A 14,667-nucleotide genomic window follows, 5' to 3' on the forward strand; every position below is an offset into this window, starting at 1 on the left:
GGCTGACCCGCTGTTTGGCTTGGAAATGGGGGTGGGATTTCCCGAGCTTTCCTGTCATTGGTTAATATTTTATTCTGTTGACATGTTTTCTTACTGCTAATGCTTCCGACACCTTCTTGTTCCCCCCTCCTCTCCCAGAGTCTGGCCGGAGCTGTCAGAACCACGCCTATAGGGGCCCACAATTGGTCCAGAAAGCGTAAAATCAGCAATCAAAGGGGCTTGGTTCATTAGTGTTGGGGATGGAGGCAGGAAGGACATGTGAGATAGTCACAGATCTGCAGTGAACGGAGCCACATCTCTCCAGTCAGTGTGGGATGACTGAAGCAGAGCGCCTGTCCCTGTGAGAGCCACTCAGCGCAGCCGGGCTCTGCCTTCACCGCCCCGCTTCCACGCACGGATCGACGGAGCAGCCGAGGCTGAGGCGCGTCAGCGGCGACTCTGGGCTATTTTCTTCACCCTCGCATCGCGCTGCGTGTTCGACCAAAGCGCCGCGCTCTCCGGCGCCGTTTCAAGACATTAAGTGGCGGACCTACGCTGGCTGTTCGGGGGAAATACCACTAAAATCTCCATTATTCCACGTCGTATTTTTGTGGATGCACCGATGAGAGATCCAGTTTTCACAGGGACTGCAATGGCTTATCACCCTTTCCACGCACACCGGCCGACCGACTTCCCCATGTCCGCCTTTTTAGCGGCCGCGCAGCCTTCCTTCTTCCCTGCGCTCAGCCTGCCTCCCGGGGCGCTTACCAAGCCCCTCCCGGAGCACGGCCTGGCCGGGGCAGCGGAGGCTGGACTCCACCCGGCTCTCGGCCACCATCAGGCGGCTCATCTCCGCAGCATGAAGAGCCTGGAGCCCGAGGAGGAAGTCGACGACGACCCTAAAGTCACACTGGAAGCCAAGGATCTCTGGGACCAGTTTCATAAACTCGGGACGGAGATGGTTATTACCAAGTCCGGGAGGTAAGAGCGACCCTCCTATTTGGAGATTTTTTTTAAATGATTAAGACATTTTTGTCCGGTGATGATGAGACAAAGCGCAGACGGGAACACGAAGCTGCTCTTCGTGGCCCAGCGTTTTGCTCTCCGCGTAAAGCTCCTTTTATATTTAATTCCAAAATAAACCGGGGGGGGAAATGGAAAAACAAAATCACCACAGTGATATTAAATATATCTCTCTATTTTATTTTTAAAATCGGCTCCCACTCATTTAGCTTCGTACAGTGAGGCTCAATTCGATGCAATTGTCAATAATAAATTCCTAAAACTCTACTTATTTATTTACGATATTTACGACGCGTTTAGGGAACCATCAAGGGTCCCGCGCGCATATTTGGAATATTTTTGAACAAACGTTGCGTGATATTTAATCACATTTTTACCTCCCCCCCCCAAAAAACTGCAGAGCTTCTGGACTTTATAAACAGGCTGTCACTTCAAAAAGCGCAGACGTGAAGTGTTGTGCTCATAAATATACTGCTCAGCTTTGTAGTGCGGGGACTGGACAATGCACACACTCACGCACACGCACAGTGTAAAGGACTACGCGCATTCTTTGGGTTTTCTGCGCGTAATTTCGACGGTGAAGCGGCTTCGAGCCCTGAGAGCAGCGCGTTTCCGCCTCCACCGGCGCTTCTGTCGCCTTTCCCCCGGCTTCTGCGCTCATCTGCTGCCCTATTCTGTTCGAATCCCACCGCTAACTTTGCGTTGCCTTTTTGGTCTCTGCAGGAGGATGTTCCCTCCGTTCAAAGTGCGGATAAACGGACTGGATAAAAAAGCCAAATACATCCTGCTGCTGGACATCGTGGCTGCGGACGACTGCCGCTACAAGTTCCACAACTCCCGCTGGATGGTGGCGGGCAAGGCCGACCCGGAGATGCCCAAGAGGATGTATATCCACCCGGACAGCCCGGCCACCGGCGAGCAGTGGATGGCCAAGCCTGTTGCTTTCCATAAACTCAAACTGACCAACAACATCTCGGATAAACACGGATTTGTAAGTGCAGTTAAACTTTAAAAAAAAAAGAAAAGAAAAGCTCTAAATCGTGTTTGCTGCTTGAACAAACACAATCTGATTTTTCTTTTATGTGTCTGGAATTTCAAAATTAGTGGGGGAAGGGGGAGAAAAATCAGGAGAAATAATGGGGGGGGGAAATAATTAATAATTTGAATTTAAACGGCGAAATAGCGTCAAGTTTTTAGGCAGTGATAATGAAGAAAAAGACTTCGGTTCGCGCGTCGGGGTGGGCACATTTCTGACAGCGAGCCGCTTTACATGCACAGCTTTGGCACGTCCCCACGTACACGGAGCTTATGTTTCCCACAGCAGCTTTGCACAATATTATCTGGGTTCTAACCAAACCCAGGTCGGCTCTGATCTGCTGCAGCTCCTGGCCCAGAGGCCATTTTAGCATGTTCTTATAATCCTGGTTTTATTGGAACTGGTCCTCCGTTTATGAGTGTTCGCAAAACGGGAGTGAGAAAAATAAAAGTAGCTCCAGTATCGTAGAGTACAGTATATTAAAGTGTATTTTTTGGTGTCATTTGAAGTTTTTCTCCACTGTCCGGGGTGTCTTTTCCTCCACTCCCCCGTTTAACTGAACTCGTTTATTGGTGTTAAAGTTCAGCGTAAAAAAGTAGATTTTGAGAAGGTGGAAGAATCTATTTCGTGTCAGTGTGTGTGTGTGTGTGTGTGTGTGTGTGTGTGTTTAGCTTGAGAATGATCTGAGGAGATTTATCAGCGTTAATTATTGCACTTGCTTGTGCTGTTGGATTATTTTCAACAATTATTTTCGCATCGTTCGGGTATTTTTGGGGGGGTCATTATTTTAGGTTTCTAATGGTTCGAATCCCGCTGGCTGCTCGGTCATGTGATTCCAAATTTACAACCTTCGAACCTGGACCACTTGTCCTTGTTTTTCCTCTGTTTGCTGCTGCTGGGGCAGCATGTGTGGCCTTCAGGTTCCCCTCTCGGCCCCGCGTTAATTACAGACGTGTCGCGCGTACAGTAATTAGAACAGCATCAATAACGACGCGTCAACGTTTTCTGTGTCGGGGGTGAACACGCACATGTAAAGAGGAACGGGACGTTAACAGCAGCTCTCTCTGGTCTGTCTGCGTGTGCGTGCGTGCGTGTGTGTGTGTTCCATCCAGACGATCCTGAATTCCATGCACAAGTACCAGCCCAGATTCCACATAGTCCGGGCCAACGACATCCTGAAGCTGCCCTACAGCACCTTCAGGACCTACGTGTTCCCGGAGACCGAGTTCGTGGCTGTGACAGCGTATCAGAACGACAAGGTGAGTCAGTGACCAGCTGCTCTAATATGGCCGCTGCGCCGTGCGCGCGTCCCATCCCCCCATCCCCCCACCCTCCACCACCAACCCTCGACACTTAATCTGATTTTGTAGGTCGCCTAATTTCCCTGCAGAGGACTCCCATGTCCCACTTGAATTTGTTGCTGTTTTCCCTGGATTTTTGCTCACAGCAGATTTCTGGATTCACGTTCGCGTGCGTGCGTGCGTGCGTGAGTGCGTGCGGGCTTATCTGATGTAGAAACGGGCTGTTGCGGCGACCAGAAGTGGATAAATTAGGCGTATAAATGTGTTCTGCTTTGTTGTTTCGCAAACCAGGCGGATATTTCCGCTTTTATTGTTATTTTATCTCCAGATTAGGGAACGTTTCCATTTTGGTGAATTCCAGCGGGCTGGATATATTCAGTTTCTGGATTATTCTCTGGTTCGGTTGTATTAGTATTGTAGGAATATTCCACCCACGGTGGCGCATAAAACCGGCGGTTTGGGTTGTAAAAGTTTAAGAGTCACCGTCGATTTGATGACACTTTAAGAGACTGGTCAGCTCGTCGTAACACTGGACAGATGCTGTAACACAGCTTCTTACTGCCCCGAGGTTCTTTTTTAAGGGCCGCTGGGGGCCTCCAGGAGCCTGCAAGGGGGGCCGCTCCTGTTCCGCGGGGCCACAACACGGCAGGACGCGAATCTGCCGTGATCCAAACCGCGTTATTAATTATTAACGTGCCGCTCAGCTGCTCCAGTATTGCCCCCCTGTCTTATTTCTGGGGCAGCGGAGGCTTGTGTGGCCCCATAGAGGAACATTTTGTGGCAGAATGTTTCTCCAGGGGCCACGTGGATAACGCCCCACATTACGCTCTTATTAATAATGTAAATCCGCAGCCTTCTGTTGGTTTCTGCGTGTGTTAAACCCAAACGCGCCCATAACTCGCACCGTGGCCGGTGGGGGGGGAGGAAAAAAGAATTAATAAAAATAAAATACTTGTTTCCAGATTACGCAGTTGAAGATTGACAACAACCCTTTTGCCAAAGGATTCCGAGACACCGGGAACGGAAGGAGAGAGAAAAGGTGTGTTTGAGTGTGTGTTTTCTTCTAGAAAGTTGCCAATTTCATATTATTATTGTTATTATTATTATTATTATTATTGTTGACAGGAAGCAGCTGACCATGCCGTCGCTGCGGATGTATGAGGACCAATGCAAGGCCGACCGGGAGGGCGTGGACTCGGACGCCTCGTCCAGCGAGACCCCGGCCGGCAGGGACCAGGTCCACTCCCCGCTGGGAGGGGGGTCCAGCCCGCTGAGGTTCAGCAGACCCAACCGGGGTGAGCGGTTATTGCTCGTTTGGAGCCCAAAACGTTCGGATGACGCTGCTAAAACCATCACGTGCCAGTCGAGACTGTGTGCAGGGGCCAAATACGCAGTGGGGGGGTCCATTAATCTTCTGTAAAATTCTTATTATGGGATTATGGATAATGATAAAATAGTCTTTAAAGTGTTTTTGCTAGGTTGCTTTTTTTTCTTTGCTCAAATCATGTTTTTTATTGACACTTTGTTGTATTTTCCCACCTTTAAGGCCTCCGATTGATTTTTTTTAACTTGAATTTTAAAAAATCTTCCTTTAAAAAGCAGTTTTATTTGTCAGGTAGATGATGACACGTGTTCGCTCGCTCACTCCTCCGCTTTGGTCCTCACAGATGACAAAACGTGCACTGACAGCGAGCAGGAGCTGGAGCATCCTGATGAGCTCTGCGCCGGCTCCAGCAGCCCTGGACCAGAACCCGTGTCCCCTTACAGCTCCAGGTGTGAGGAGCGGGTCCGGGACAGGCCCAGCACGGACAAGAAGGAGGACTCCATATTCAGTATAAGGAACATTGAGAAGGACAAAGGCGAGAGCAGGCACAGGAAGGACACGACGGACCCGCTGACAAAGGACCCGGAGGCTGGAGGCATCAGCGCCAGCAAGGACACCTTCTCGCCTCTCATGGTCCAAACCGAGAGCCCCTCGCACTTCAGTCCGGGCCACTTACAAAGCCTGGCTCTGTCCGGGCTGCACAGTCAGCAGTTCTTTAACCCCCTGAACACCGGCTCGCCCTTGTTGTTCCACCCCAGCCAGTTCGCCATGGCCCCCGGAGCCTTCTCTGCTATGGGCATGAGCCACCTACTGGCCTCGGTCTCTGGAGCAGCTGGTTTGGAGAACGGTCAGGGATCAGGAGGAAGCCCCAACCCCTTCCCCTTCCATCTGTCCCAGCACATGCTCGCCTCTCAGGTAAGACAAGATGACGTCGCTCATGGTGGGGCTGGGTTTTTTTTCTTTTTTGGGGGGTTTTGGGAGCTCTTTTCAACATTTCCAATTGTTAAAAATCCGATTTCACCTCTGTCCTCCCTCCACCCCCAGGGCATCCCCATGCCTCCCTTCGGAGGGCTCTTCCCGTACCCGTACACCTACATGGCGGCGGCTGCGGCGGCGGCGTCCGCCTCGGCTCTCCCGGCCTCCAGCACCTCCAGCCCGCTCTCCAGGAACCCCTTCCTGAGCTCGTCACGGCCCCGGCTCCGCTTCAACCCCTACCAGCTCCCGGTGTCGCTGCCTCAGGGCGCCAGCCTGCTCTCCACAGGCCTGCCGGGCGGCCTGAACCCCAGCTCTGAGTCCTCTAAACCGGGCAGCAGGGAGACCAGCCCGGCTCTGGAGCATCACAGCAATCACAAGACAGGAGGTCCTACCGGGAGGTCCACGTCTCCCAAAGCCTCCATGAAGGACTCGGTGAACGAGCTGCAGAGCATCCAGAGACTGGTGAGTGGCCTGGAGGGCCAGAGGGAGACCTCCCCCACTGCTGACTCTCCAAATTGATGAAGACTGACTGTTTGGCCATGAAGACTTTCCAGAGGACAATAAAGGCAAATGTCCTGTACAGCACACGAGACACTGGGACGAGGGTTCGACTGATACGGACGTCTGAAGGCCGATAAGTGTTTTTCTTTTTCCTTTTTTTTTCTCTTTCAACTAAGGCGACATTTTAACCCCCCCCCCGAAAAAAACGATGATTTGTCCCGAAGAGTTGAAACGATCCGCGTCAGACAGCAACACTTGAATTCAGCAGGATCCACTCCTGGAGCGGGAACACACACACAGATATGAACGGAAACATTTTAGTCGGGAAACGTGCTGATAAACTATTTGAAGGATGAAGCAATGACTCAAACCTGAACTCATCAGCGGTGGACCCCCCCCCCCCCCCCGGACATCGGTCTTACCCTCGTGAGGGTCTGGCGTGCACGGCCAGCGGTGGAAGAGTGTGTGTTTCTGTTAAAAGACCAGGGGCCGAACCACAACCAGCAGCTCTCGGCTGCATCCAACCCCCCCCCCCCCCCCCCCCCACACTTTTGTTTCCAGGCCTGATTATTTCAAAAGGCAGGAGATGTGAAAGAGAGAACCGCTTATCATTTCACGCCAGAAAAAACAACATTTCTGAACTATTTATGTAATTAAAGATGAAGCAAATTCTGTAAATAAAGCTAAGATCCAAGAATATGCAATTGGTATTAATTTATTCAAGGCTGTATATTAGCGTGTATATATTTTGAATTTAACTTTCTTTCCTCGTCCTCCTCTTTACCATTTTACATGAACATATACTGTAAATGAAAGCTATTTAGCGCGTGTTGGTTTGAGGAAAAAAAAACTGTATGAAGCATTGCTGATATATTTTTGTTTTGTTTGTTTGGTTGGGTTTTTAATTTTTTTTTTTTAGAAGAAGTGTGTGCCATGTTTTAGTCTCCATCACCGACAAATACAGAGGAACACAGTGAAATATCCACATGGATTAAAAAGAAAAAAAAAACACCTCAGGTTATTTCACTCCAGCCAGGAGACTTTCAAAGCAATTCCTCCTACAGGCGCATCATTCATATCTATTCATAAATATATTTAAAAATGAAAGTATGTTGTTTATGCTGGTTGTCTTTTTTTTTTTTTTTGACTGTCTCACGATTTCAATAAAAAAAAGTTGAGCTGAAATGCTGCGGCCGTATTATTATTGGTATCATTATTTAGATAGGAATCATTCGTTTTTAACATCTTAATATCGATACAGTATATTTAAAAAAAATAAAATAAGAAATTTAATGGTTTCACGCTGAGAGGCGGTGGGACAGGAGCGCCCTCTGTTGGACAACTTTTTATTTTTAAGTTTTGAATTTTTAGACGTTTTTAAATATGATAATAAAACTTTCTTTTTTTAAAATTATATTAAAATGAAAAAATCTTGTTTTAAAATCTTGCTGAAATGATCCATGGTAACTTTTTCCAAACATCAACAGCTCTGTCGATTTTAACCGGCCGTGTTGGACTTGAATTGATCATTTCTCCTTCCCTTTTGCCTCTGTCATCGTGTTGTGTGCAGCAGCTGCAGATATTAATTGTCCGATTCTGGTAAATTGGCCCCGCGTCCTGCACTCACCGCGCTATTTTTGCGTCAGGCAGCGTTTCCGGCGGCATTGTGCGCGCGGCCATAATTTTAGGAAGCGTGGAGTAAAGTCAGTATTTATAGGAAGAGCTTTCTCCGGCGTGCTGACACACATCCTCTGCAGCCGCTGTCTGTTTACCTCAGCTCGAGGTTATCAGGGCCCCGGCTATAACCTGCGGGAATCATTTAATCATCATCATATTTAGAAACGCGGCCACGCGCGCGTGCGTGCAGGAGGGAGATCCGAGCTGGTTTAGGTAGTGTCGCATGACAGTGTTAGTTCTTGTCCAACTCTCTGAAAGAATCCGTGTTTAAAGGTTTTCTGTTGTTTAAATCTCAGTGTTTGGTACCAACCTCAGAATGTAAACCAAGCGTGTGTGTGTGTGTGTGTGTGTGTGTGTGTGTGTGTGTGTGTGTGTGTGTGTGTGTGCGTGTGTGTGTGTTTAAAGGGTTAAGCAGGGGGGAGTTTAGGGCAGCAGACAGCCTTTTGTCCGGGACCCGGCGCCTGTCGCCTGCCTGCCGGCCACAGCCTCCACACCGCCCCGCTTCCTAATTAGAGACCCCCTCCTCTCCTCCTCCTCCTCCCCTTCTTCTTCATTTTCTTTTCTTTCTGTGGCGATAATGACAAAACTCTCATTCTGTTACGAGGGCCATTGTTGCCCCTCTGTTATCTTCAATTAACAGAGAGAGCAGCTCGACCTCGCACTCTGGCAGAAGAAAAGTATTTGTCTAAATCAATCAGTCAATGAGTGATCAATAGGCTCCTGTGGCGGCCCCGTGGATCATCACTAATGACTGGTGACGGCGCGAGGTAAAAAGGCCAAGAGTATTCACAACTTTGTGAACTGATCAGTTCGGGCCTGTGTTGTGGAGCTTTAGTGGAGACAAGTGCACCTTTCTGCTGCGCGTCATCCCAACATGTGAGAGGGAAAACACGTTTCACCCCGCGACATGCGTGACAAACCCGCCACCAATCACGCGTTCCTGACGCCTGGACGCCGGTTCCGTCAGGCCGAGGACGCCGGTTCCGTCAGGCCCAGGGGATCCGCTTCCCCGCCGGCATCGATGCGTTTGTGGAGCTGGAAGTTCTGGGATTGAATCGCCATTCATGCCTTTAAATTTCAATCATCTGGCCCGATGTTGCATTATTTCAAGGATTTTTCAATAGAAAGACTTTAATGATCTTAACCTGAAACGATATATTTAGATTTAATAATATATTTAAAGGGATTCAAATAAAAAAACACGATAAACACGAAAAACAATAGTAAAATCAGTGCTGAAATATGAACGAATGAATAGTTATAATTATTAGACACACAGACAGAAAATAGGAAGGACTCTGTGTGTGTGTGTGTGTGTGTGTGTGTGTGTTCTGGTGAGAGGGCTCGCGCGAAGGTTGTCCGGCAGTTTGCCGGCAGCTGATTGGCTGCGCTCCTCAGGTGCAACAGTCACACTGGTCCAGATTAGTGCGGGAGGGGTCCAATCACAGAGCGCCTCCCTCTGCGGGAGGAGGCGAAAACGCACGAACGCACGCCCCCTCTCTCTCTCTCACACACACACACACACACACACACACGGTCCTGTTTTGTGAGATAAATGGAGCCGCAGGTAGTTTTAGCGCACAGATGACGTCACCGGAAGCGCGGATGAACATACGTTAAACCTGCGGCAGCACAGATTCACGCACGGTCCGTTAAGTCCTTCCGCCACCTCGAAGGCGTCTCCGGGGCGGACCGAACATTCACGCAACAGGTCAGAACCGACAGTCCCGGTGGGACTGTGTCGCCCCCTGCTGGACAGTCCTCGGGACCAGTGACGACACACTGGCTATAAACTGTGGATTAAAGATTGGCCCAAATTACATGCACGCGCCTCACTAAAAGAGATGCACGTTCCGATCAAACTCGAACATTTAGGCCTTATTTTCTCACAGTGTTTGGACGCTTCTGCGCTCTTCTCGTCTTGGATTTCTCCCGTTTAGGTTCAGATTCTCCCTCACCTGGGGGGGGGGGGGGGGGGGGGGGGGGGGGGGGGGCGCACAGAAAAATGAAGCTTGTGACTGAAGTCCCGCTTTTATTCCAGGCCTGGACCTTTGAGTATTTGTCCAAGAACGTTTCCTGAGGGACGACCATCGACCGGTAGGTGGCGCAGTGACTTGTTTTACGTGACGTCGTTGCGTCATCAGATGCTGCGTAATGAAACGCAGATCGACAACACGTATTAAAGGAGAACAAAGTCCATCAAGCACAATTTATGACTAAGAGGCACATCTGAGTGCAATTACACCGCAGTGAGCTGGGTGATATTATTGTTTAAATTTGGAAGATGGATGTTGAACTCCGGTCTGACCTCGAACCTCGAACCAGAGAGAAACTAGTCCGGTTCTAATGTGGGCAAACATGCGCTTGATATTAAAGTGGAGAAGTCAGGGAGGAAAACTTCGCCTATCAAATACACATAAAGGAACAAAATCACCTTAAATTCAGATAATATCTGTGGCGCCAGCTCACGATAAGACGCTTAGAAATGAAATTAATATTTGTTGGAAGCTTAAATCTGTCAGATGTTCTCCAATTCCTCTTAATAACAGATTATAAATATGAATTATTGTCAGGTCCTGTTGGCACGGAGACTTCAAGAGAAGGTCAAGAACGGCGCCGAGCTAACAGAAAATGATCTTGGGGGATCATTTAAACTAAATGGGCATAAAATTCGTTTGGCCGCAGGGAAATATTTTAAAACCTTGAAAGTTCGCAGATTTCCGCGTGTAAAAATGTGCAAATACGTCCTTTATAAATGTTATATGACCCACACATTCTGTCTAAAGTTGATTTCCTCTATGCAGATTACAGAAACATTAATTTAAACATCATATTTGACCCTCACTTAAAAAAACAGATTTTAAACTAATGATTAATATAAATTATTGCATTTTTTCCTTGGATTATTTACATATATAATAACACTTTATCAACATTATTAACTTCCCTGAATTGTTCACTAATTGATCTGACAATTGGTTAAGTTTAAGATAAACCTTAAAAATATGAAACAGATACAATGTACACAATAATTGCCAGAATGAATTTAATTTAAAATACATGTTCACTTTTACACCTACATGTTCAGATTTTTATAAAAATAAATAAAAAGAATAAATAAAAGAGCCAGCAGCACTTTATTTTGGAGGTCTTCTGATGCGTTGGAGTTTTAAATCAACACATTAGCGTCTTCTCCTGTCTGACTCCCCCCAACACAAGTTCAATGAAAACAACATGAAAAGGCTGGCACGTAAAGCCTCTATATGATGGCGTGTCCTCCGAGGGTCGGCTGCTTTGGAGACAAATTACAAACTGGGAACGACGTCCAGAGGAAAAACCATGAATCAAAGCAAAGGCAAACAGTGAGGGGCGGCTAATGAAGTGGCAGGAGAGGGCCGCGCTGCGCCCTGCAGCCTCATTACTGCGGAAGGAGACGGACGAGACCTTCGGCTGCCTCGGATCAAACCCAGGAAGACGTGGCAAAATTGGGCTTTTGATCAGACATCAGTCCACCCCTATTTGTGAAAGAACAAGAGCAAACGTGTGGGATCCGCACAGCCGAGCTGGGAGAACGGGGGCCGGTGGGAGAACGGGGGCCGGCTCCGGTGCCGCCATCACGGAGCTGACGTGAGATGGACGTGAGAGATTAGCAAAGACTAACAGCACCTGTCACGGCCCACAGACACGGCCAACAAGTCAAGATGCTGAGACTAAACCCGCCGGCTCTTCTAAAAACATACATACCCCCCCCCCCGCCCGCCCAAAACCAACTGGTGCGGGCTCAGACGCGTGTTAACATACACCCACGCTCGCTTACATAAACTCTTCCCAGGCCGACCGTGGACCCTGGAGTTTGACTGATGCGACGCGTGTTTCTGAGCAGCCGAGGCCACTTCTGATGACATCACAGCCGTGCTGCACGTTGACGCGGTCCAACAACACGACTGATTTACCGTCGAGGCTGTTTCAGAGCTTGGATCTACTCCCATTAACGTGCAGGTGGTGAATCAGAGCGAAATTCAGGGAGAGGCGATACTCAAAAACAAAGCAATAAACTTGAAAGCAAAACAAAGGAATTTCCCATCGAAATAACGGCGTCATGAATTTGGATTTGTTTAGCTTCTGGACAGTTCTGTGAGGACTCAAAGGGAGAGTTTGTGAAAGTCTGTTCATGCTTCGGTTCAGCATCTAAAACCGCCGATGTTCAAACGTCCACGTGAAGATTCAGGCGCTGCTAGGCCGTCATCGGGGTCTCGTCATAAAGAGGTGCGATGCTCCTGGGTCACGGTCTCCTTTGGTGTCGGTTTGGCTCGAATAAGGTTACGGGAAACGGGATTTTTCGTTGACGCTGCAAGAAAATGAAGAAAATAGTCCAAAAAAAAAATCCCGATGACCTTTGGAGCTGACAGATCCCTCTGCTCCTCCTCCTCCAGGACGCAGGACTCCTCTCCTCTGGGAGAACAGAGCACAGGGAAAGTCACTCGCACCCAATAACAACGGACGCACGGACGTGCAGGCGGACAAACGGCCGCCTCGGTTTCACCGCCAGCGGCAGCGAGAAGCCGGCAGATACTGAAGACCACTGCGTCACGTTGGACTTTAATGGTTGGGGCTCATGTTTCAGAGAGGAATGGTCAAATGTATGTCCTCCCCGCACGCTTTAAAGTTCCCAACGCTAAATATTTAGGCAGGAGGAAGAGCATGGCGAGGTGATTCCGGAGGTTCCCTCATGGGAGGTCTGAGCTCCATGGTGCTGGACTCGGACCTCTGAAGTTTGTAGGATAACCCCGGTCCCATGTCTGCCCTGTCACATGTTCAGGGATCAGAGAAGCTGTGTGTGTGTGTGTGTGTGTGTGTGTGTGTGTGGCTTTGACCAGATCTTGAACCGAGCAGCACATGACGCCAACATACCGCCAACTTCCAAACTCTGAGCGAAATCAGCAATTGACCCTGACACTAATATCATCAAGCTGCTCTCTGAATTAAACGATCGCAGTGGAAACATGGCGCCCGTTTCAAAGGGTCTGGGGGGGGGGGGGGTAGCTCTGGAAAACAAAGGGCATGACACTGTTTAAATACGAGCTTGAGTCAGACGCCAGGGGGGTGGAGAGGGAGGCCAGATAAACAGGAGCGGTTTTATAGCTGCTGTACAAGTGTCAGATTTAGACAAACTGAAATTAGACGTTAGTTTAATCTATTTAAACCAATTTCGCCACAACGGTGACCCCAAAGTGTCGTTTAAGTCGAGGGAACGAGCTTCTCGCTGATGAACGGCGCAGAACTCTAAAGGTCAGCGATATAAGTGATAAAGTACTTTCTTTCAAGAGAACTTTGAAAGAGTCAAAGAACAAAAATAAATCAACGGAAGACTTTGAGTTTCCAGCAACAAATTGGAATGAAGATTCTTTTTTTTTTAATGTTTAATTTGTCTGGAATTCAAGCGTCCATAATTCCTCTTCCTGGTTCCAGACTTACGGTTAGAAACGAAATGATCAGCACAAAATGGCGGCCTTTTATTCCGAAGGAAGGAAGAAAATGAGGTTTTTTACATTGATGTCCCACCTTTCTACCGCTGGTTATTCCACCTTTATGCTATATTTAATATCAGCCGTGGCCAGAGGACCAGCTAACCCCCTGGTGCTGACCTCCCAACAACCCTCCTCGAAAAGGCTTCAACCATCACGTGTTGATCTTCGTGGGCGTAGTTTTAAGTATTTAACCCCCCTAAAACGTCAAAACTGGATGAAAACTGAGAGAAACTCAACTCCACGATGGAGGTGATGGCGCCCCACCCGGTTGAGGTTAACAGCTCTTGTTCTTACACATTCATTGACAGTCTCGTCTGTTTCTACATCTACCTTAAAAAGCTGATACGACACCGTCAGTCCCGGAGGCATCACAACTTCATGAGCGATCCCCAACTGTGACCTTTGCCCTTCCAGGACCTTTCAGAACTGGCAAATATGGTGATGGCTAATAAATGATTCTGATAGTGCTGAAATATTTGATTAATCCAAATTTTTGTAACCCTGAAAGGTCTCTCAGACAGAAAGCCAGAGTGCTCAACTGGCTGTGGGAGCAGCTTCATCTGAAAGATGATCAATGAGATGTTTTATTCAACTATTCCAGAAAACATGAGGTTCAGAAGAGCTTCATTATCAAATGGGAACGTGTTTGTGCAAAGTGCTGGAGGTCAGCCATGAAAAACATCAATCCAAAGGCCAGCGCACCCTCTCACCTCCTATTTGATAATTAACTCTACATTTTTGTCCATGTTTACTGAGAAAAACCTGATTCCAGAATTTTGTGGTGACTGTATTTGAGCATCTTTCCATCTACTTTGTACCATTACGATTCCTCTCTACGCAGTTCTAATCTTTAAATGCTCCATTTATTCTTGGTTTCCAATCTGATCCAGTAAACTTTACATTGATTTCGATGCTCTGCTTTTATTTAAATGTTTTGGTGTTGGGAACCTTTAAGCTTTCACGAGTAAAATACTTAACTACCAATAAAATCAGATACTTTCAGTGGCACTTTATAAAACACAGTTTTAGCCAGATGACTTTGACGTTTCTAAAGATTTTAAAGGCAGACGCAACAGAATGACCTTTAAAAACAGGAGATTTTGGAACGGCACTAGAAGGTGATTTGAATGACTTTAGTTACTGTCCGATTGAAATTAAAAGTAAGGTATAGAACAAAAATGGATGTTTGTGTCAGCATAATTTCCCCAGAGTAATTCATATCCCCCAGTTGGACACTGGCGTCAGGCTGCCTTCTGCTGTAACCTCCTCCTCTTCTCCCCCACGTGACGGTGGGTGTGTGTGGACGTTCGGCTCCTCCGCTCA

The 14,667-nt window shown here is 48.0% G+C and overlaps 2 protein-coding genes across 3 annotated transcripts in view; one reads left to right on the forward strand and one right to left on the reverse strand.

Moving 5' to 3' along the window:
- Window positions 1-142: 142 nt before the first annotated feature.
- On the forward strand, window positions 143-7,324 carry tbx2b (T-box transcription factor 2b). Its single transcript, XM_011618989.2, has 7 exons — window positions 143-960; window positions 1,726-1,993; window positions 3,151-3,297; window positions 4,302-4,378; window positions 4,465-4,634; window positions 5,007-5,578; window positions 5,708-7,324. Exons 1-7 carry the CDS (start codon window positions 602-604, stop codon window positions 6,155-6,157), a joined length of 2,043 nt encoding a protein of 680 aa, XP_011617291.1. The 5' UTR covers window positions 143-601; the 3' UTR covers window positions 6,158-7,324.
- A 3,530-nt stretch (window positions 7,325-10,854) lies between these two features.
- brip1 (BRCA1 interacting helicase 1) overlaps window positions 10,855-14,667 on the reverse strand; it is a 59,060-nt gene continuing 55,247 nt past the window's right edge. For both annotated transcript variants that reach the window (XM_029843683.1, XM_029843682.1), the window contains one exon: window positions 10,855-12,268. In XM_029843683.1, the coding sequence (XP_029699543.1) occupies window positions 12,137-12,268 (132 nt within the window). In that variant the 3' untranslated portion in view covers window positions 10,855-12,136. The remainder of the gene's footprint in view (window positions 12,269-14,667) is intronic.

Source organism: Takifugu rubripes, chromosome 11, assembly GCF_901000725.2.
Source record: "Takifugu rubripes chromosome 11, fTakRub1.2, whole genome shotgun sequence".
Classification (NCBI taxonomy): Eukaryota; Metazoa; Chordata; class Actinopteri; order Tetraodontiformes; family Tetraodontidae; genus Takifugu; species Takifugu rubripes.

What these genes read in the sequence shown, in the direction of transcription:
- tbx2b (XM_011618989.2), top strand. Translation starts at nt 602, where the DNA reads ATGAGAGATCCAGTTTTCACAGGGACTGCAATGGCTTATCACCCTTTC. An exon ending in CAGCGTATCAGAACGACAAG is followed by an intron (nt 3,298 to 4,301) that starts GTGAGTCAGTGA and finishes ACTTGTTTCCAG; the next exon opens with ATTACGCAGTTGAAGATTGA. An exon ending in GTTCAGCAGACCCAACCGGG is followed by an intron (nt 4,635 to 5,006) that starts GTGAGCGGTTAT and finishes TGGTCCTCACAG; the next exon opens with ATGACAAAACGTGCACTGAC.